At 38.1% G+C, this 24,037-nt stretch overlaps 2 protein-coding genes across 2 annotated transcripts; both read left to right on the top strand.

Moving 5' to 3' along the window:
- The first annotated feature begins 6,503 nt into the window (after positions 1 to 6,503).
- On the top strand, positions 6,504 to 9,405 carry LOC115453746 (acidic leucine-rich nuclear phosphoprotein 32 family member B). The gene is made up of 2 exons (XM_030182469.2): positions 6,504 to 6,580; positions 8,151 to 9,405. The coding sequence occupies exons 1-2, from the start codon at positions 6,565 to 6,567 to the stop codon at positions 8,588 to 8,590; spliced, it is 456 nt and encodes a 151-aa protein (XP_030038329.2). The 5' UTR covers positions 6,504 to 6,564; the 3' UTR covers positions 8,591 to 9,405.
- A 3,478-nt stretch (positions 9,406 to 12,883) lies between these two features.
- LOC115450610 (collagenase-like) lies at positions 12,884 to 19,465 on the top strand. The gene is made up of 5 exons (XM_030178661.2): positions 12,884 to 13,145; positions 14,298 to 14,565; positions 17,318 to 17,407; positions 18,049 to 18,245; positions 19,170 to 19,465. The coding sequence occupies exons 1-5, from the start codon at positions 12,909 to 12,911 to the stop codon at positions 19,272 to 19,274; spliced, it is 897 nt and encodes a 298-aa protein (XP_030034521.2). The 5' UTR covers positions 12,884 to 12,908; the 3' UTR covers positions 19,275 to 19,465.
- Positions 19,466 to 24,037: the final 4,572 nt, after the last annotated feature.

Genomic DNA, 24,037 nt, shown 5'->3' with positions numbered 1-24,037 from the left:
AAAGAATGACACCACTTTAAAATTACGGAAATCATGTGTTATGTGTACCTAACTTATGCAATTGTGTTTGTTTGATTAGCGTCGTTTGCTTATGATGATAGTTTGAGCATAGAAAATATTGTTCTAATGAAATGTGATGATTAGTGCGTGATGTTTATGTTGGCGTTGGATGTCCACCTGCAAGGTGGACAGACGACTTGATAGACATCACGGGAACATATTGGATGCAAGCAGCTTTCGACAGGTCCGTCTTTAAATCTTTAGGGGAGGCCTATGTTCAACAGTGGACTTTATGTGGCTGATGATGATAATGATGTTTAGGTATGTGTCTTTTTGTAACGTCGGCGTAGCGTCGTCGCTGCTGGTCTAATTGTTGATTGAGTGATGTGCCACGACACAAAACCCTAGGTTGTTAAAGCGACGACATCAGCTGTTCGGTAGCGGCGCGGCGCGCGCGGTGCGACGAACTACCCTTGCGCTCCGAGTGTGCATCACTTGTTCGTGTGCGTGAGCATAATATTATCAATGACTGTGTGCGATGTTGCCGCTCCGACGAATTCTAGTATAGTAGTAGTGACAAAAGGTGTGTAAAAATAAAATGACTATTTGAATATTTATTTTGTTTGAAAATTTTACTTTTTTGTTTTTGACCTTAGGATAGAGTAACTTATAGTAAACGGCTTCTTTCAAGATGACTTTCTCGCAGTTAAATTTAAGTCTAGGGTTACACAATGACCCTGTATACTTTGTCAACATTATCTGAGACAATAGTACGTGAGCGTGCTGTATAACCTTCATATTTAATACTCAATGCTACCACACACAAAACTATTATTAACCGACTTTAAAAAAAGGAGGAGGTTCTCAATTCGACTGTTTTTTTTTGTGTGTTTGTTATTTTTAAATGGATTCTTATATTTTTTACAACATTACCTACATTTTACATAATAAAGGATCGGTACTATATTTAAAAGCGCCTTACATATACGTTCCAATACACTACAATCACTTTAAATAAAAATAACAATTTAATCGATGAATCGCATCAAGAGAACGTCCACGGTAGAGATGTAGGTCTAATACTCTCCTTGATGCTCTGAAATGGTCTTTTGGGGCGAAATGGCCTTGTCTATGAACATTACTGTTCAAAATGGCGGATATCGATTGTAAAATTATATTACCTGATTTGATTTTTAAACCATAAAATAGGATAGAGCTGCTCTAATTCTGACGTCAATATTGAACAAAAAAAATGAATTCTCACATTACAATTACATTATTAAATTTTATTCAGGTCGAGATGTCTTTTAAATCGATAAATCTACCCAAAAGGTCAATTTAAGACATTATACTACTAAATGTCATCGCAGTCACTGTAAAGGCCATCTGAGGCCTGAAGACCGCGTGACATCACACAGGTACTTACGGAGCTATGCACTTATGATTATGAAAATTACTACTATTGAATTATTAGGTTTAATGTGTCGAGTCGGGACTTCTAAGCGTAGACAGGGAAATAAAACTCTTGGAAGAAGATTGTAATGCAATACTTTAGGTGGGATAATTTCTTTTGTCTCGTTTGGACTTTTCCGGACTCGACTACTCGTACTCTCTGGGACTCTCTTAGCTTTATATAGTGATAAGAGTTACGTTTTCAATAAATTCTATCTATTATTCTCTGTTATGGACATTTGGACTCGCATGGCCTTTTGCGATAATATTGAATTCTAGGCGAGACCAAATAAGTATTGGAGTAATATGGCCTTAAAGAGCTTTGATATGACCAATATTGAAGACCAAATGGGGCCAAAGTAATGTAAATGGCGTGAGATGTATTTAAAAAATAGTTGTTATTTGTTTACAATAAGGCCACATGGGGCCAAACTGAGAAGTCAAAGATTTTGGGACAAATATTTGTTCCAATACTGGTTGACTATAAATATTGGAATACTAGGAGTGAATTAATGATAAGTGTTGGGTACAAATTGCTAAAAACATAATGGTTCCTCCCGAAGCCATATAGCTGATATAACTCTGAAGATGGTTGAAGAATTATCTTCACTCAACTTTATAGTTCTGGCATATAAACAGCAGTGGCGAAAGTTCTCTATAATCTGATTCCTACCAGCCTCTATTTCTGTAGAATCTGATTATCATTGGAACGATCTGCAGCCCGCATTTATACATATTAGTACCTATATGTTGTGTCGGGTTGCCTTTCGGAAAATGTTAACTTTCGCCACTGACAGCATGATTAATGCACTGACGAGTGAGAATTGGATGTATTTTTTTTAATTATTCCTCTTTAGTCCCTATTTTCTAATCGGTGGGATTCAAAATGTCCGTAACAGCCCTTACTATAAGACATTCCAAGCAATACTAGTTGTGTGCCGTGGCACGGCTCGCCTCGGGGTCTTGTTACAGTAATGCAGTATTCAACCTTGATGTTGAGAGGTTAGAATTGGTTTTTCCTAAACGGTTTTTGAAGTATCACCTTAATAACATTTCATCTGTTATACGCTCTAACAGAAAAATAGGAGATGTAACAGTATCAATCCAAAATAATACTTAAAACTAATAGAATAAGGTAGCGTTTTATCAACCGATGAGAACTTATTTCTTGAATACGAGGTTCAGCTCTCTACGTACAGCTACTCATATGATCATTACTGCTCTCAATACCCCGAGTGCGTGTTAGTATTTTCAAAATATTCACAAAGTATTTTCATCTTTATTGTAATTGTAATAAGGTATATAATTCAACGCGCTCTTGTACACAGGGTTCAGAGGTTCTCAAGGGAAGGTGCCCACTATATCTACTACCTATTATTAAACACCAGCCTTTATAGATAGGTATAATATTCTGTGAGAGAATAAGAATAGATCCATTAGAAGAGAAATGTAATGGATACTAGATAGTGCTGTTTAACTATGTGCTAGTCGGTTTCTATTTTCTGTTTACATGAATTCAGTGAAGTAGGAATTGCATTTACCTTCTATTAGAGAGATGGCGAACGTTAATGGTTAATGTGCCATCTAAGACCGGTTTTATTTATCCTAGTGCCCCTTTTCAGTGACTTTTTATGACCCAACTATTATTTGTTTTGTTTTTTCTTTATTGGGAATCGGCAAAGGCTTCCCTACACCTGATGTTAAGCGAAGTGTAGCCCAAAAATACATAACAATGATTGTATTGCTCGCATGCTCGAATTATTTTGTCACGTGCTACCCCTGGCACGCGTGCCACAAGTTCGCCATCCCTAATATAATGTCTAGATACAAGCAGCGTGCGATGCTATGTAGCTGAAATTTAAAAGTTCTGAATGATGCAGTAATTACTATAGCATTTTTTATTGGGAAAGTTACGTTTGAACCAGTTCGTTGGCATTGTCTTATAAAAAAAACTTTCTAGTGCCAAATTTTTTATCTTAGTGGGTACAACCCTCTGACCTATCGACCCCCACTTCCAAAGAGCGCTCTGTTGTAAGTCAAATGTTTCATTCTACACGCTGTTGAACATTGAACTTTATTCTATTAGATTTAGAGTTTAAAATCCATTGTATTTCAAGCCTTACTACTCCTATTATAGAATAAGATCCGTGTGAGGCCAAGCCCGGGCCAAAAGGCCAGACGAGACCAAGGGACATCGGGGCCAGAATTAATCCAGCATAACGATTTTTTGCTATGCTGGCTTGCATACTTCCATTTAAATATTTTAATATTATTAATTACAATATGGCCTCAACAGCACCCATTTTGATTCTGGCATAAAACCGGGCTCGGTTCTCTAGTACCTGCAGTTACAATCTCAATGGCGGCTTACTGATTTGCATTACGACTTTCTATTCGCTTTAAAAGTTAGATATCTAAAAAACTCTTTTAAACATAAATGCCTCATCGAGCCTGGATATCCCATTGTCTATATATATCAGCCACTAATGATTACTATGTCTTTAGAAATTTTGTAAATATATTGGTATATGTAGCACCCTTAGAATTAAAGTGACTTAGCTCAAAGAACACAACTTGTGAGTAACGAATAAAAAAAAAAAAACAATAAAGAAGGCAGTGAATTGGACGGTCGTCAAAGTGACAATCTCTGTTTCTATTGTATAATTTTGTCTTTCACGGCTTAGGGTTATAGAGAAATCTTTGGAGCATGGTTTTTAACAAAATCAGATAATAAATAAATTTTGAGTTAGGCCACTTAAGTTCTAAGGGTGCGATAGCAACAACATATCGCATCCTTACAACCATAGAACAGGTATACAACATACCAACAGGTGTAGCATAGAAAAAAATAAAAAAAATCTATTAGGTCTTCCTATATTCTTATATTTGTCTGAACAGTGGTCATACGATATAAAATGATAATATGTATTCTAAACCGTACAGTATATTTTCATGGCCGGCATTGCGATCGCAACTGACGACTACACGCGAGGGAAGTAGCGATACAATACGAAAAAATACTGGGGTTATACCATAATAGAGTTATTTAAATAGCATAATATGAGTATTTATATGCCACGTGAGTTTTCTTAATTATTAATTGAGAATTTAACTGCTCCACGACGTCTCATTTTTTTTGGATCGTCTTAAAATGAATAATAACATATATAAGGAACTGCATATAATTCAATTTATTATACTGCTGAATTGAAATAGATTACTTGACTTAAAAGTTAAAATCAATTTTTTAATATTCTCAGTATTTTCGTATTATTTCGCTTCACACGGGTCATAGAGACAAGGCGTCCGCCTGTCGCATAGTTATAGAATATTATTGTGTTCGGATACACGTACATTTAAAAAACTTACTTTAAAATACAAATTATCTCACCAGTCTCGGATGTGTGACATATTATTTTAAAATAACACTTTACTACTTACATACGTAGCTACTTATCTTCCAGTTAATAATAGTAAAATTAAAATTTCCGAACGCAATGCGAAATAAAATTTGTGTGTGTATCCGAATGTTTTAAAATTTGAAGCTTATTCTCGACCAATCACGTCTCGTGCAGGTCGGCCGTCACTGATGACGCCGACCGGCGCACGTCAATATGTATATACGACGACATTCGTCAATAAATCTTCTTAACTGAAATAGCGTTTAATTTACCTCTCTCAGTATAACTGCTAAACAAATTACATCTTTCAACAGTTTTGTCAATTATAAAAGTAACAGCAAGTATAGTCTAACCAGGAAAATAAAACACCTGTTATGGTGCCGCCACGTTTGTTTGATCGTTATAAAGGTTATGTTTTCAGTAAGTATTGTAAGAAATGAGGAACGTAATTTGTATTTAACGGCACAATTTTTATTGTAGCCGCATGGCGGCGTCGCTGTCGGCGGTTATGTGAAAACCCTTTTTTTACCTGTTAATTGTAAACTGCTCCTTCAAAATAATATACAGAAATTAGTATCTAATATCAGCGCTTTATTCCGCAAATCTCCAAATAATAAATTAGGTCCATGCTTTATCACAACATGGCGAGTTTTTTATTTTTCTGGTGGCTATAAAATCCATAAGAGTTTACTTAAACATTATAATTGAAGTAAGAGTAAGAGTTAGTTTGACTGACAAGGACAAGACTAACGGATACTAGATTTACGGATAATAAAAGGCAATATAAAGGCCATACTAATGTATTTATATTGTACTCAGCATATATTTATTTTATTTATTAAAAACTGACAAGTCTACATATGAACTTATATTCTACTTCACACTTGGCAAGCCTGTATGGTGAAGACCCAAATTTTAGCCTAGTTGCCTACAGTACATATTTGTTCATTTATTTGACACTGGTCTATTACAAAATTAGTTTTATTTTTAGTTATATCCATTTCATTATATGATACACCTGCTTTTACAACCGATTCCATTCAACCGGTAACTACGAGTTGATAGTAAAAATAAACCAATCAAAATAAACTGTGAGCATGTCAAACTTTATTCTGGACCAGCTTTTGCTCGCGGCTTTGCCCGCGTGACGGAGTTTTCTGAGATAATAGTACCGATATATATCCTCCTGGGACAGAAAGTCTATAACCTTCCCAGGGTCTTTAACTATCACCATACCAAATTTAATAAAAATCCGTTTACTAGATTTTGAGAAAATCGATAATATACAGATAGAAAAGGGGACTTTGTTTTATATAATGTGTATATGTATGGATGGTTCGGATTCCAGGTCGAGCAAAGTTATAATGATAGTTTCTGCTCTTTCAGTCATTTGTACCTAATAATGCGATAGAAATACTATTCCATTATGGGAAGGTACGGTGAAAATTAGGCGCACAAGTTACGCCTCTGCCTACCCCTAGCAGATACAAACTGTGTATATTTACTTGAAGCTTAGCAATAGTCTGAGAAAAATAATCTGGATTCGAATCTAGTGTACAGCTCTCAAACACAACCACTACACTAGCGGAATCTCATTAATCAGTGAAATGTCACGCGATAATCTAGTTATTGTAATCAACTACTAATTAATATCGTGTACTGGGTCACTGAGTATATAATGGGAAGAAATTAACAACTTCTACAGTCCACTATGGGTCCTAGAATAGGTAAGTACAGTATTAAGTTTTTAATATAAGGTTGTTTTGACATCGCGTTAGTAAATAAACAACATATTCACACCTTTGCTATTTTCAAAAAATCAATTGCACCTAAAATCATCCATTAATAACTCATATTTGCATCAAAAAACCTGGTCTTTGTTGTAAATTTTTTTGATAATTTTGTAGTTTAATGCAAATATGGCGTGTGCTTTACTATATTTCTAACTGAAAGTATGATTTTGTCACTGCGACGAATGCTCATAGAGTAGTAGTGGCATTAGGGCGCGTAAAATTCAAATTACTTTTTATTAATATTTATTTTGTTCGTAACTTTTTTTTTTACTTCTACGGCTCAAGTAACTCATTGTAAAGTGTTATTTCCAAGTACATAAATATGTAGTTTCATTACTAACGCGATGTCAAAATGGCCCTGTACATTTCCAAGACGGTATGGATATAAACTAACACAATATTTATATGTATAAAAATGAATCTCTATTTCCCTTGGTCATCGCATCACGCGTGAACGAATGGAACAATTTCGCTAATTCTTTTTTTGTTGTATTAATTTTTGGCAGGAAAAGGTTGTTATGAAAGAAAAAATTAAAAAAATTGCGCGAGAAATTAGAAAATTTAAGAAAAATTAACGACAATATTAATTTTACATAACTGTCAGTGGTTTGAAATAACTGTCAGCGATCGACAGAATGCGCGCGTGCATACATAGTTAAGACAACGGACAACGTCTGTCGGGTCAACTAGTAGTTATATATTCAGTTAAATTGTTTAGTAACCTACGTTAAATTGCATATACCTTTTTTTGTCACAGCAAAGTGACTCGACTGCACTTGATAGCAATTCCAATAGAGTGTCGACTGACGAGAGACGATTACCCCTCGTCAGTCGACACAATTATGCCTGTTGGAACTGGATGTACACAGACTGATCCCGGAACGCGACACTTTTGGGTCACTATGGCGGGTTTTAACATCTTGTGTACGGTCGCTATCAGGGCGGATATAAAATATGCTACCACCAGTAAATCATATACTTCTTACGATGCGCAAGGTGCAACTTCCAAGTATATAATGTTGGCAATGTTGTGTTACGATTTACAATTCATTGTTACCAATAATTACTCTGCATCATGAGACTTAATATTTAACGTCCCAGAGTGACGAGAGAAATGCATTGACAAGCTTTGTATTTTTTTTCGCGTAATGTGTGCGACTTGCTCCTTCTTTTATATATGAAACTGACTGGTGGTAGGTCTCTCATATGTGAGAGATCCGCCTGATTTCCGCCGTCAAGCAGCAGTGTGTAGTCACTGTTGTGTTCCGGTTTGAAGGTCATTGTAGCCAGTGTAACTACTGGACATAATTAACATCTCATGTCTCTGGCGAGCGCAGTGGAATACTAAACAATACTTTGTAATTCAACGTGTTGGTGTTTCTACTGTTTATGGATCGTATCGCTTACCATCAGGCGAACGGCAAGCTGGTCATTCAAAGCAATAGCAAAAATCTAGCTTCTTGATTTTGACAAAAAAAAATATTAAAAATGTTATATTCCCCAGCTCTCCTCTTGGCGCTAACAGCGTGCTGCCGCTGCGAGCACGACACACACCCACTCGGCAGGACGACGCGCCGGCAACTGGTCGAGATCGTCCCTGTGGCAAGAGACGGAGCTCCCCCCGCCGCGGCCGCCCCCTCACTCGCCTACATCGTACCCGCGCCACATCTCGACATGGAGGCCGAAGATTCAGATATCGAGGAGATGACAGTATATGCGGATTTGGAAAGAGATGGAGAGTTAGACAGAGAAGCTGACGAAGAAGAGAGAGAAGCGGAGATTGAAGCGAATGAAACGGAATTGGAAGCGCGAAATGGAGAAGAAAGAGATGATCGGAAGGAAGATGGAGCACAGACGGTAAAGCTGTGCGGGGGACATGGCGCGGGAGGGAGGAGGGCGCACCTACATCCCGCTTACACGTTGTCCTTCGTATTCGGCCGATAGAACAACAGTATTACGTCCAATGTCGTCGCCTAATTGAATAGAATTAAGTCGCAGATATTCGCATGCTATTTACAGCTTCATTACGAAAATAACAACCCTCGTCAGGTTGCGGTAAATATGGAATTACTTCCTTGAACTAAACTTTAATACAAAAAAGTAATATAGTGGAACCACAATCAATTCCTTGTACTACAACTACAAAAAAGTAAAAGTGGAAACAATGCATTTTTTTTCTGGTAAGGCTACCGCGTCCATTAGGAACCCAATTAACGTACAACAATAAATGAAACGCAAGGTCTAATGGCAAGCGAGTCAATGTGTATCGATAATTTGACATCTATTATACATAACGCTAAGTATTTGGTAGCATTAGATACCCTTTTAGGATGCCCCGCTGTGGGCAGTATATTTTTATGGTTTGAATTGCGTTGTACATCGTTTCTTGCGATTTGCGTTAATTATTTCAGTATGGCTCGGGCATGACAAATAACTCGATATCTTTAACTGTTAATTCTGATTAAGCGACTGTTTTACGAAGTTTAATAATGTTAGTATCGAATAATTATAATACGACCAAATACAGAAGACACGGTTAAATATGCTCCCAAATAAAAGAAAAGCAAATCCGGTGTGTAAAGCGATGACTGACACGTTAACATTTACTTAAAGTTTGTGAAACAAGCCTTGAGAGGAGCTACAGAAATAGGACGACTCCCTCCGCTTCGATATGGATATAATAATAACACACGCAATTGAAAATGGACCTTATGGATTTTAGCAATAATTTCGACTTTTGCAATAAACGAACGTTCGTATAGAGTTGTTTTTCTTCACTTAATACCACCCTTGTAAAAACTGTCCCACTGCTGACACTCTGCTTGGTGGTAGAAATAGACATTACAGCGGTATCTACAGACGTACTCTCGGGTACGAGCTACCATCAGTAAGTTATTGGTTGCGGAGAGTAAATAGCCTCAGACACTCGTCTGCACGTCTTGTAATTGGTTTAGGTATAACTCACACCGGCGCAGAGTCGAAGCGTGCGATAGATTATGTTTTTTGCCTATAGCATATTCATATCTATTTTCCGATTAATATCAGCCCTGTATATATACTGTCCCACTGTTGGGCACGGGCCTCCTCTACTACTGAGAGGGAATAGGCCTTAGTCCACCACGCTATAGTGCGGATTGGTAGACTTTACACACCCTCGAAAATTCCTAATAGAGAATTTCTCAGGTGCAGGTTTCCTCACGATGTTTCCTTCACCTTTAAAGCGAACGATAAATTCACAAAGAATACACACATGATTTTAGAAAAGTCAGAGGTGTGTGTCCTTGGGATTTGAACCTACGGACATTCGTCTCGGCAGTCCGTTCCACAACCAATTAGGCTATCGCCGCTATTTTTCCATTATTAAGGTACAAATACCTAAGTGTTATGCAAATATGGAATCGCGCGTCGACGCTTAAGTTGCTCATAGTAAGACATCAGCCGCCCACCACGCAAGACGTAGGACAGTGCCGAACTGCAGCGAGCTAGAGCGGCTTCAGACATAATAAAAACATTTTAACTAAAATTAAACCGGCTCCAAAAACCACTCAAAACCAAAAAATAATTTCAAATAACAGGTATACAATTGGATACCAATTTTGGAGTCGGTGCCAAATTAAAATTGCTAGTTAAGCTAGTTAAATACATGAACAAATATACAGAATTTTCCAAATCGGTCTGAAATGAGCGAGTTCTGAGGTAACAAACACAAAATAAAACTTTCACGTCGAATTGATAACCTCCTCCTTTTTTTGAAGTTGGTTATAAACAATTAGGGGAAAGTGGGGGGAAACCGGATAGGGGGTAAAAGTGGATAGTGGCTATTTTCATAGTAGGCATATTACTGTCGCGTTCTAAACCTTCGACCGACACTCATAAACGCTCGCTTAGTGTGGTTACAAATGGTGGCTAGGAAAGACTCTCATCGCGCCCGTTTATACGACAAAAACGATAATACAGGTAAGTGATCTATTATTTTCTAATGTTTGACATATTTTTATTGGTTTTGGTTATAAGTAAATACAATGTTGTATTTTTTTATAATATCATGGATATTTAGTCCATAAAAACTATATGAAGTGTTTTCCTAAGTTAAAAAAAAGTGTTGGTGAGTATTATTTCAATTATGGTACATGTGGGGTGAAGTCGGACGGGGTTGTATCGGATATCCGGTTTCACCCCAGTGATCGAAGTTTCAATTTATGTTTTGAGTATTTAGTTTAATTATATATTTTTAGTGTTTTGTACCTATTAATCTTTTCTCATTTTTTGACAGTTCCTAAATATGTCACGGACCTATGTCAAAAAAGCAAAGAGGCTGACATGCTTTTGGCAATGAATTAAGTATGTTTTAGAAGACAGAATGGATATGTTTTGGCAGCGCTTGTTTATTATGTACCCAAGACTGAAAATTTTCCAAATTTGATTTTTTTAATGCGGTCTTGTAATTACAAGACCGCATTAAAAAAATCAAATCAGGAAAATTTATAGACAAAGTATTCCGAAAGTGTCCTTCTAGTAAAAGTTTTGATGCCAAACGTATAAGCTACAAGTTGGTAAAAAAACGGCAAAGAAGAAAAAAAAGGTTGAAAAGAAAGGCAAAGACTAGGGTTATTGGTAAAAAATCAAATAAAGAAAATAGTCAAGAGGATACAAAAATTTTAATTCGTTAGGAAAAATACAGACAAGCCTCGTCCACTGATGTATGGTACGTGGCACGGCATGCCTGAAGTAGAGTGTGGAGTGCCTCATGAAGGTTGTATTGGATCTTCTGCACCAGAGATATTATTTTTATATGCAAATATTGAGAATAATTAATATATTTTGGTATTTTGTAGTATACATATTCACCTCGTTGATAAAATATGCGTATCCGGTTTTACCCATAGGTATGGGGTGAATCCGGAAATATGTTTTTTTATTAAAACCAGTCCTACTTCTTATAATTATAATTGATCGCTGATATTTTTGCGCTAAAGGTAGGTCTTATGTATGTACTACGATAAGTGATGCTGATTTTTTAAATATATAATGTTTTAACTAACATTTTTTTGTTCTTTTCTTAACTATCCGGTGTCGCCCCACTTTCCCCTATATTAAGATCAATATCAACCATTGCATGCTGTATACATACACGAATGATCAAAAGTCTCAGAACCGGTCCAGCATTGGGATCAGATATAAAACAAAGTCCCCTTTTTTGTCTGTCTGTATGTTACGAATTTCTACAGAACGGATTTTTTTGAAAGTTGATTTGGAAATAGTTTAGGATCCTGGGAAGGTTATAGGCTACTTTCTATCCCGGGAAAATATATAGCGGGACTTTTATCCCGGAAAACTCCTTCACGCGAGCGAAGCCACGAGCAAAGCTAGTATCCCACAATTAAGTGACGTCACGCAGTCGTGGCCGGAAAAATCTTAACAATTGATAACACCGATAACAATTCTGTAGAATTAGTAAGTGTTTGCGGGAGTCGAGAGATACGACAGGTGAGTGTTTACTCAACGGGTAAGTACCGGCGTGACGTCACGGCTGTTGAAGGTGTAGGCAGGGGCGCAAATGCAATACATGGCTCTTTAGAAAGGAAATTCAAATAGAAACAACGATGTTTTTGTTATTGTTTTCAAAGAAAAGAGGAGCTTGCCGTTCGCCTGATGGTAATCGATACGACCGCCCATAAACAGTAAAAACACTAACACCTTGAATTACAAAGTATTGTTTGGTATTCCACTGCGCTCGCCATCCTGAGACGTGAGATGATCAGTATTATGTCCCGTAGCTACACTGGCTACAATGTCCCTCAAACCTACAACAGTGACTACACACTGCTTGGCAGAAATAGACATTGCGATGGTACCTACCCAGGCGGACTCTCACATATGAGAGACCTACCACCAGTAAATCCCTTTCGTATTCTATATAAAATCTAATTATTATTAGAACGATTTTTATGTTGTGTCGAGTACCCTTTAAGAAAATTTTCCTTTCGCCGCTGTTATATTCACTCTTGCATCGTTTGAACCTCTCACACAAGATTTATGTTTGAGTCCCCACGCTGATCTAGTGCACACAGATTTCTCCAAGCGAGTAAAAATTGGCTTGCTTTGCCGTTGTCATTAATTCATTTATCAATTTCAATAAACCAAACACGGCCAATATAGGAGTCAAACTCATCATCTCTTAAAACAAGCACTCCACTTTCAAGAGCTCTCGAGTCCTCAATATATATCACGTTTGCATCAACATTCCTCATTCTGCATCAACATGTTGCTGATCGTACTTTCTTTACTGGCGTTCGCCTCTGCCGAGGAGCTGGTGGTGCTCTCAGCTCCGTCTGTGTTCCCTGCGCCGTCGGAAGGGGCGCCCGTACTCGCCGCGCCGCTCCACTACCATGAACAAGTGGGGGTGCCTGAAGCTGCGCGGATCCGTGACGAAGAGTCCCGGGTGATGGGCAGGGTTGCTGGAGGTCTGGGCTCATACCTCGGGGAGCACAAGTTCTTTGTGAGTGCATTTTTATTTTACTGAAGAGCATGCAAGTTTTTGTTAGGTGATGGGACACCCAATAAGCTTTTTGCTGGTAGGATATATTTTATATCCGCCCGGATAGTGGCTACCATACATATGGTGGTAAAACCCAGCATAGTAGATCATCTCTCGTCAGTCGACATTCTATAGGACCACACTCCGCTTACCATCAATTTGCAGTGCCAGTATATAAAAAAAGCACCAGCAATGCCTACAATTTTGAATTACAAATCTCTGCTAGCGCTCCCACTCCAGAACCTAAGTTATTTAGAGCTTGTTTCATAAGTTAGAAGTAAAATTTATTTGACAGTTATAGTATTAACTATTAAACAGTTAAAGTAAATATACACATTTTATTTGTGAGCATACATTAAATGATGACTTTGTATTTCATCAGCTTATACATTTATGTGATTAGCATTAACTCAGAAGTTGTGAAACGTACTCTATGTCTAATAATGCCATGTGATTACACTAGCTGCTTGACGACAAAAATAGGCAGCGGTAGTACTTATCTAGACAGATCCTCGCATATAAGGAACATAGTATTTTTTTTCAATAAACGATCAGGAAGAAAATTTCATGTGACATATAAAGCCATTATGAAAATGGGTACTTATATTATGAGCAACGCAGTGACTACAGCAGGCCGATCTGGAAATCTTTGGGGAGGCCCATGTTCAGCAGTGGACATCCTGCGGCTGATGATGATGATGAACACAATGACTACAATACCTGCGATGATTCATGATTAAATGTATTTTTTATTGCTTTGAATGACAAGACGAGCTTGCCGTTCGCCTGATGGTAAGCAATCCAATCACCCATAAACAGTAGAAACACCAACACCTTGAATTACAAAGTATTGTTTGGTATTCCACTGTGCTCGCCATCTTGACACGTGAGACGTCTTATTATGTCCAGTAGTTACACTGGCTACAATGTCCTTCAAACCTACAACAGTGACTACACATAGCTTGGCGGCAGAAATAGACATTGCCGTGGTACCCAAGCGGACTCTCACTTATGAGAGCTACTACCAATGTACATACCTCACGAGCCCACACAGACAAGTCAGGTCTAACACAATTATATAATCAACTTTTCTAAGTCTATTTCTATGTGCAGGCCGGTTTGGTGATCTCGCTGACAAACGGTCAGACCTCAGTCTGCGGCGGCAGTCTGATCAGCTCGAACCGCGTGCTGACCGCCGCCACGTGTTGGTTCGACGGGCAGTACCAGGCGAGCGCCATGCTCGCGGTGCTCGGCTCCGTGCGGCTGTTCTCCGGCGGCACGAGGGTCTCCGCGGCGAGCATCGCCGTGCACCCGCGCTTCAACTACTACTTCTTCGAGAACAACCTCGCCGTGCTCAATATCCCTTATGTCTCTTCTACTAGTGAGTATTTATCGTCGATCAGTCAGTGTGATTTAGTTTCTTCAGCCAGCGTTTCTAGTCTTATTTACAACTGAGTTCGTTTTAGTATCAACCAGTGAGTATTTTAGTTGCGTTTCTTCTTCTTTTATATTATGGCTGCCAACGTTAATGTATCGGTGATTTTGCCAGTGTCGAGTAATAATAGCAGATACAAAACAAAAAGAGACTATAAAATCAGATCCGTTAGTTGCGTTCACTAGTGAGTATTGTTTATTATTTTTGGCATAATACGCTAGTGAGATATTATTTGTGGTCGTTTAATATCTACCTTTTTTGTATTTCGATGGAACATATACAAATAATTCGTATTTGCCTCATATACCGTCTCTGAAACGAATTACCATATCTCTCTTTTATTATATTATTTCTACATGTGCTCGGTAAAACGAGCCCACTCCATCTGATGGTACTTGATGTCGGGTCCAGATGATTACCCCTCTAGTCAACACAATGCGGGCTATCTTAACTACGATATTCACAGAGTGATCCCGGAACGCGACACTTACGTGTGCCACTATGGCGGGTTTTAACATCTTGTGTACGGTCGCTACCGGGGCGGATATACATATAAATATATCCTACCACCAGTATAAGCATAAATTGGTCGATCGATCTGATAATCACAGGACCAGCCTTATACCTATTGATCTTTGCATTTTTTTAAATCACGGCTAGGCCCAAATATACATACATCAGAAGAAAACATTTCATATATAAAACCTTGCCATGTCTTGTTAAAATGTGTATCTATATATATAAAAATGAATCCCTATTTCCCTTGGTCTCGCCATCACGCGTGAACGGCTGGACCGATTTCACTATTGTTTTTTGTTGTGTTTGTTATTGTCAGGAGAAGGTTCTTATGAAATAAAAAAAATAAAAATTGCGCGGAAAATTAGAAAACCTCAGAACAAGAACAAGCATAGAAGGAATCTAAATTACCCTCATATACTTATCCTATTTTTTCAAATAGGACAAAAGCGCTGAAAAGAACGAGACAAATATTATGTTGCTAAGATCGGCTTGCGTACACTTTAAAATAATCAAATGGTTACCTTTGGTCATCTTTATGATGTCGAATTAAAAAGCAAATAAAATGTCAAATGTTCCAACTTGCCAAACTCAAAACAATGTCACAAACGCGCTCACACAATTTAGTTACGTTATACTTCAGCGCGTGCTTTTCAAAAGTGGCTACATGTTGTGTAAAATTATTGTTGTTAATTTCAATAAATACAAAGTGCTGTTTAAGTAAAATATAGCCCTAGGAACAAGCAATGGCCTGCGTTATTGTGGGGTGTAAATCTCATTCTTCTCGTAAAGAAAATGAAACTGAAATCATCAGCTTCCATCGGTGAGTAAACAAAAAACCTAATATATTTGCTTAAACTCTGTACTGTGCAAAAAGTGTTATTAATTATACTTTATTATGCTGTAGTCATATTATAATCTGCTGTTGGCCATTCGATCCAATCATTATAAAGTATTTTTCATTTTTACCAATTTACGTAGTCGTGTTCAATAATGTTGTGCTGCATATTCTGTCGATAACATAGATGTTAGTATATTGTAGTTTACTATTTTGCATAAATTGCCTTTTACTTTCAATATACGGTGGTGTAGTGGTAAAAGCCTCTTGGAAACCGTGCGCGAAGGCTGGGGTCGAGGAAACTATCTGATTTTCATAGTGTGTTTCATACAATGTGTTTCATTGCAGATTCCCCACAGATGATGCTATGAGGCAAAAATGTATCGTTGCCATAGCTTGTCCCAATTGGCATTGGAAAAAACAGCACCGTGTTTGCTCTAAACGTTTCGACAAAGTTTTATTAACATTGAAATAAGTTATCAAACATATGTGACATGAATAATACCACTGTGTTTTAATTTTACTGTCCCATTTTAGTAGCTTCTGTCAAATCCCACCTCTTGGGTATCTTTTAATGCCTAGGAAAGTCAGAAGAGAAAAGAAGGCGTACTGGCTTTCTCCTAGACGAAATTCCGGCCGATTTCTTGTTTGTTACTTACAGCGGTTTCCATTCTTTCCGAAATTTCTAACATTTTCTTAATTTAATAATCTAAATGCTAAACCATTTTTGTGTTTAGTAAATGACGTTTCGGAAGGCATGAAAATTGCGTAAATAGCAAATGAAAATTGGACAAAATTTAGCTCGAAGAACGCCGGTAGTTCTATAGTTTATTGTAATTTAACAGCTTTTTACCGAGTGCTTTTATATACCCAGACTTCTTTTGGTACTTGGATACCAAATCAGGGTTTTGATATCTTTTTTTTAGCCTTTATCTAAAATAGCAATTTGCAACGGTTTGTAGTTGACTGCCCGAAAAGTGTTTATTTTAGCAGGTCTGTGAATTTACCATAGCCGATAGACAAAGCATCTATCGATATCGATAAGATGTCAGAAGGGATCGCAACACAATTAAATTTCTTGCTGTCTAAGACAGAGTACACTCAAATGTCATAGTGTTACTTCTATGCTTGTCATTGTTCTGAGTAGAAAACTTAACAAAAATATTAATTTTATATAACTGTCAATTGTTTGCAATAACTGTCAGCGATTGACAGAATGCGCGCTGCAAGTTCACAGTTAAAACGGGACAACGTCTATCGGGTCAACTAGTCCAAAATAAATCCAGTGGTAGGCCACTAGCTTTAAAATAAAATGGAATATAAGATATATCCGCGTTGTCGCAGGCTACATCCGGCCCATCGTGATGGCCAACACGAACCTCTCGTACGCGAGCTACACTGCCGAGATCATCGGCTTCGGGAAGACCAGCCCCGGTGAGTGACTTGATTTATTCTAGCACGACAGTGACTTCAGCATCTGGTGTTAAGCGAAGTAAATATTTGCAATTGCATTCTCCGGTGGTGGTCTTAGAATAAGGCGGAGGATGCAACTGCCCGGGCCCTCACGCAGCTGGTTTCTAGGACTTTGTTTTTAGCTCCCTAACCTTTAAGCAATAAAGCGTCTTGTCTACCGAAATACGAAACCGGAGACCTTAATTTTTGGTCTCGTCTCTTGATGATCGCTACAATTAAGCCGGCTTATACAAGTAATTGCGCTTTATTAACTGTATTTAATACCTTTATACATTGCACAACAATGGAATACCAGACGCCTACCTCATCCCACTGTAATGTTGGCGCAAGAGATTTTACCAACTTAGTTGCAGAATAAATTTGACCTAGTTTTTACGATTAGCGTCGATTGTTACTGGAGATCTTAACCCTACTAACCAAAAAGAATTAGAAAAATCAATATTTTTTTTCAGGAATTTGAATCTTAGTTCATGCAGCCACAACATCAAAGTGGGAATGGCTCACTATCTATAAACACTTACAACTGAATTTGAGATGTAAATGAACTTTAAGAAGGTAACGGAGTATTTCTTCTAGCACATAACCTCAAAACTACCCCACAGGCTCCGCGATCACCGAGTCGCAAACCCTGCGTGACGTATTCGTCCAAGTGCTGACGAACGACGTGTGCCGCATCTACTACGGGAACCTCGTGGAGCCGGAGCACATGTGCACGAGCGGCGTGGGCGCGCGCGGCGCGTGCGGCGGCGACGCCGGCGGACCGCTCATACTCTACTCCAGCGCTGGAAACGACGTGCTCGTGAGTACTTTACTATCAGCTGGTAGCGGTAAGGTGACCCCATTGTACCTGATGGTATGTGGAGAGATTAAAGGTTTAAGAATCATTTATTTCTAATAAGATTATAAATTAAACACTTACTGAGAAAACTACTTAGCATAGCTTTTTTTTGTACTGACGAGTATATGGTAAATATTATATAATGTACATTTAAAATGATGTAGAGAACTCCTAAGTTAAGCGGGTTTTCTCACGATGTTTTCCTTTACAATTAAAGCAAGCGATAATTCACAAAGATTACACATAACTTTAGAAAAGTCAGAGGTGTGTTTGGGTTGGACCTGCGGATATTCGTCTCGGTAGTCCGTTCTACTTCCATAGCAATCGCCGCTTAATTTCTGTTTAACCTAAAATATATGTTTTTCAATCTGCCCCTTTGTGTGTCCCAAAAACCGATTTATCGAGAGACCAATACGTCAGTCACATGTTAACTAAAGGCGAGCCACACGTATAACATTACACCTAGAAACCCTGCTTTAGACGCGCTTACTCTTAATTTAATACATTTATTTTGATGTTTAAGCATTATTATTATTTATTTATTTGTGTTAAAATTTTTATTGTTTTTGTTTTCATTTTTAATTTTATTCAAATTTATGTACTACTTGCAATTTAGATGGTATATGGTTTGTCCTATTAAACTTTGTTTTTGATGTCCATGATACAGGCTTAGCCTAGTGGACATCGTTGCTAATTGGTATAAGTTGTGTATCTTTTTGGAAAATAAATTTATTTATTTCTTTCTTATTACAACACAATCACGGGTACAAACAGAAAGTTCGCTGGCCGAGTGCTGCCGACCGCTGTTCTAAACCAAACACAAAACGACACGGAAGACATTAGTAAGCAGGCATTTAAGAATACTCTAACTGCCTCTTGTTTCAGATTGGCGTCGTGAACTTCTGGTCTTCGAACGGGTGCGCGTCGGGCTACCCGAGTGGACACACGCGCGTCGCACACCACTACAACTGGATCCGAGCACAACTCTAAACGGGACTAACCAACTGTAGATATATGGGCGTACCTATGTCACCTTCTGAATTTCATACAAATACATACTATTGTAAGCACTTTTGTAATGAAATGTTTGCTTTGAAAGGATCAAAATTTGCGTTTTACCCCTGAGTGTAAAGATACGTCCATGTGTAGATATATTATTTTAATAAAATATATGCACTGTACGACTTTTTTTTCTGCTACTAGTTGTTACTCACGGCTTGACACGCAGAATCCCTTCCCGCTACAAAAAACCTAAATCACTAGCGACATAGCGCTATTTGTACGACCCCAGCGCCATCTGTAAAGGTTATGCGCTAATCAAACACCACTGCGTGCTCAAGACTAACCTTACTCCTCCGTCCACCTACCCACATTATATTTATATTTTACAAACAGTTACCTACACCATCTACTTAAAATACAAATTAGAAATTCAAATATTTCCTACGGGCGCAAGATACCAGGACAAAAAATAGCCTTTAATATAACCTAACACATAGTCTACTCGTGTGTCAAAGTTCATCCAAATCCGTTCAGCTGTTGCCGCATTTCCTTCAAACAAACATACAAGCATTTGCATTTATAAATTAAAAAGAAAAGATTGTGTTCTCTAAAAACCAAGTTTTTGGGAATAAACGGATACTATATACACCTAAGATGCTTTTATTATATAGATACGTTGTCCGAGCTCAATATTGGCAAGACGAAAGCAAGGTAATTGCCCGACATTGGAGGTTGGAGGTTGACTAAGTGTCAACCTCCAACCACTGTCGCGGCTAGTCGGCTTACTAACTTTTTGTATTTTTATAAATAAAATGTCTTCCTGTGTTTTTAGACGATGTACAAATTATACTCCAACTGTGAATCAAAAAAACGTTTCATTTCATACGTTGTAAGCCGACTAGCCGCGACAGTGGTTGGAGGTTGACTAAGTGAATGTCGGGCCATTACCTTGCTTTCGTCTTGTCAGTATTGAGCTCGGACAACGTATCTATGTAATAAAAATACCTTAGACCACAAGCATCAATATTGATACCATACAAAAATGAGTTTTATTAGATGACAGTTCAATTCAGTTGAACACAGTGAATATTCGGAACGTCAAATCTAGTACGTAGTATATATTACACATTCCCAATAAACTAAATTCAAAATTTAGGCAATTTTCCTAATTCATTGTTAGGGTGCGCGGGGCACAGGAGCTGTCGCTAACCGAGCGCGTGCATTTATTTTTCGGTCGGCACGGAACCGAGCGGCGCGGGCGGCGCGGCGTCGCATCGGCGCCTGGACAAAGGCGTAGTTATTACTTATTACCTATTTCTTTCGCACACAGCCAAGAGCCGCGCCGCGCCGCACTGGCTAGAGTAGGCATATTGATCACCTGATTTTGAGTTCACCGGGCGCAGTATCTTAGAAAATAAACAATATTTTGATGAAAATTAAGGTGTTTTTTACCGATTTGGTAAGAGTATCGTGGTCTGAATCGGTGTCTTTAATTATTAGACTAAATCGGCTTCCTGATCTAGACCGTTGAACTTTACACATATATTTATGAAGAAGCCGACATTTCTGATATATTCTCGTATTTTTTCTTTTTATAATGTTTGACCAACTGAATGCTCCTTATTGGGAAGCTAATACAAATTTAAACTTAAATACTAATCATATGTTGAAAGACCATTCTAAACAAATGAACAGCATGCTTATAACCAGTGGCGGGCCTACCATGTCGGGTATGGGCAGGCCAAAACAGCACAAAACAAATTCGTCTCCATTTCAGTTAAAACTAGTGGTCAAAAAAATTTACCCGTCATGACCTCTGAGAGAAGTTAAATAACCTATATCAATTATCAACCAATCTCATAAAAAGTAACAATATATGAAATACCTATACATACTTAACTATCTGTATCTGAATTGGCTATAAAATGACAATGTAAATATAACCGCATTGGGTGTAATTCCTGTAAGATTATATTTAATAAATAAATAAATAAACAATACAACGACTGTCGAGTGTCGACGCGCAATGTTTTGTTTTGAAATTTCGTCACATACCTACTGTACCTACTTAATTGCTGAAATAATGAGGTTGCATTTCGCTATTTACCGAAATTATTGTGTTCATATGTTATTGTAAATAAGAATATCTCTTACAGCGCCGATTAAATCATTATCCTTAACTAGAAGTAGGTACTTATTCCAAACACTTGTCTCGTTCGGGAAAAATGTGCTAAGCCAACGATACAACTTAGGTAATAGTTATTCATATGGAAGTATCCATCACGCCAATAAAGTAGTTTTGGATACTAGACTAAATACCTTATAAGGTTCTTCAACTCAGGAGTACATTTCGCGCCTCTCGCCAGCTTGTTGAATGTTGTTTTTCATCATAACCTAACAAATTCACTTTCTTCTCGGCTATCAAACTTACACACATTTGAAACTATTATAAGGAATCATATTCTTTATATTTAAATGTTTAAAATAACTCAAAAACACGTAATAAACACAAAATCTTTAAAAACTGTATCACCGGCTCAACCAAAACAAACAACTAGTGTTACCAGTTACTAATCACAAATCATACTCAAAATTTCTACTAAAATTATACGATAGTTGTGATTAACCTGTGGTACATTTTAAAGTGTTTGTGTTTATTCGTTTTTTTTTTTAGTTATTTTAAACATTTAAATACAAAATAAATTAGTGAAATGATTTTTTGTGATGGTTTAAGGTGTGTGAAAAGTTTTTATCGGCGAGAATGGGTAAATTTGTGGGGTCGACAACAACAACTTCATACTAGCTGGCGAGTGGCGCGAAATGTACGCCTGACTTCAAGTCTTCGACTACAAGAAACTATAAAGTATTTACAACAGTATCAAAACCTAATTGGCGCTATTTGGATACTCCCATACGAATAATCATTAGGTTGTATTTGTTGTTGCACATTTTTCTCGAACGAGGCAAGAGTTTGATATACATTTCGTTAATTGAGTAGGTACAGTACTTATGTGGAGAAATTTTTAAACAAATGTTGCGCATTGACACCAGAGTAATAGAATTTTTTACTTTCTATGAGTTTAGTTGATTATAATTTATATAGTTTGTTTTTTCTTGTAATACATGAACATCACAAGAACTTTCTTTCAGAGGTCACGATGGTACAAAACCGACTTTAGATGAAAGTGCCTAATACACTACTCGGTGGTATATTTGTATTGCGTGCGCGGCACGACCACCACTCTCCGAGACGGGCAGAGTGATATTCGATACTTATTTTATTTTATGAAGCGAAGCTGCGATCTTTTTTTTTTCTGGTTTGGCTCGCCCTTACCCATAGCAGTAGGCACGCCACTGGTATTAATATGTATGCAACAATGCGAACGTCGCGTGCATCAGTGCTTGTCAATCGTAGATCGATCGATGTACGGGGCAAAGTCTGTCCCGCCGGAACATTTTGAAATGTGTCTAAAATACGGGACGTCTGGCCACGCTAGTGGTAACACAGCTTCCAATGACAACATCCCCCCCTCCGAGACAATTCTTGTGCGCTCGGTCTCCACACCAAATGCACGCCCACATTTGCCGCGACCCCAGGTTCAGTGTGTATACTTACCTCATGGTTGCTAAATACACATTTCCCCTCCACTCCCTTTCAACTATCTAAGATGTCTAAGATGGCTGCTTCTCCTTCCCTTTCTCATCCTTCACCCTATCCCCGCCCTTCTTCCTCCCAGGCCCTGAGACCGGATAGCAGTGGGTCGCCAGCGTACCGTCCGCTGGCACCCTCGGTGATAACGGTAGGGCCCACCAAATCCTTACAGGTACTGCCATAGTTGCTAAGTCGGGGGATCGCTTGTTCACCGTTCGCAGGGTACCCTGGCGATAACCACGACATATCTCCAAAAAAAAAACAGCCTCCAATGACTGAACTTGATGTGAGAAACGGCATTCAATGTACCAATTAATTACCAAAATAATTGAAAGTAAGTAAAAAATATGTAAATGGGATTTTGTGAAGTTGGTCAGGTTTATCTATATTTCTATACTATTATATAAAGCTGAAGAGTTTGTTTGTTTTTTTGTTTGTTTGAACGCGCTAATCTCAGGAACTACCGGTCCAAACCGAAAAATTCTTTTTGCGTTGGATAGCCCTTTATTCGTGGAGTGCTATAGGCTATATATCATCACGCTATACCCAATAGGAGCGGAGCAGTAATGGCTAATCTCAAGAAATACCGGTCTAAACTGAAAAATTCTTTTTGCGTTGGATAGCCCTTTGTTCGTGGAGTGCTATAGGCTATATATCATCACGCTATACCCAATAGGAGCGGAGCAGTAATGGCTAATCTCAGGAAATACCGGTCCAAATTGAAAAATTCTTTTTGCGTTGGATAGCCCTTTGTTCGTGGAGTGCTATAGGCTATATATCATCACGCTATATCCAATAGGAGCGGAGCAGTAATGGCTAATCTCAGGAACTACCGGTCTAAACTGAAAAATTATTTTTGCGTTGGATAGCCCTTTGTTCGTGGGGTGCTATAGGCTATATATCATCACGCTATATTCAATAGGAGCGGGGCAGTAATGGCTAATCTCAGGAACTACCGATTCGAACTGAAAAAATATTTTTGGGTTAAATAGTCCTTTGTTTGTGGAGTGCTCAAAGTTATATATCATCACGCTATGATCAATAGGAGCAGAGCAGTAATGGCTAATCTCAGGAACTATCGGTTTCAACTGAAAAATTC

The sequence above is a fragment of the Manduca sexta genome, chromosome 1 (assembly GCF_014839805.1).
Source record: "Manduca sexta isolate Smith_Timp_Sample1 chromosome 1, JHU_Msex_v1.0, whole genome shotgun sequence".
NCBI classification, from domain to species: domain Eukaryota; kingdom Metazoa; phylum Arthropoda; class Insecta; order Lepidoptera; family Sphingidae; genus Manduca; species Manduca sexta.
Note: the sequence above shows the minus strand (reverse complement) of the source record. Positions and strands in the feature narration are given on the sequence as shown.

Coding starts and splice junctions, on each gene's coding strand:
- LOC115450610 (XM_030178661.2), top strand. CDS start 12,909: ATGTTGCTGATCGTACTTTCTTTACTGGCGTTCGCCTCTGCCGAGGAG. Junction 13,146..14,297: donor TCGGGGAGCACAAGTTCTTT/GTGAGTGCATTT, acceptor TTCTATGTGCAG/GCCGGTTTGGTGATCTCGCT. Junction 17,408..18,048: donor CTTCGGGAAGACCAGCCCCG/GTGAGTGACTTG, acceptor ACTACCCCACAG/GCTCCGCGATCACCGAGTCG.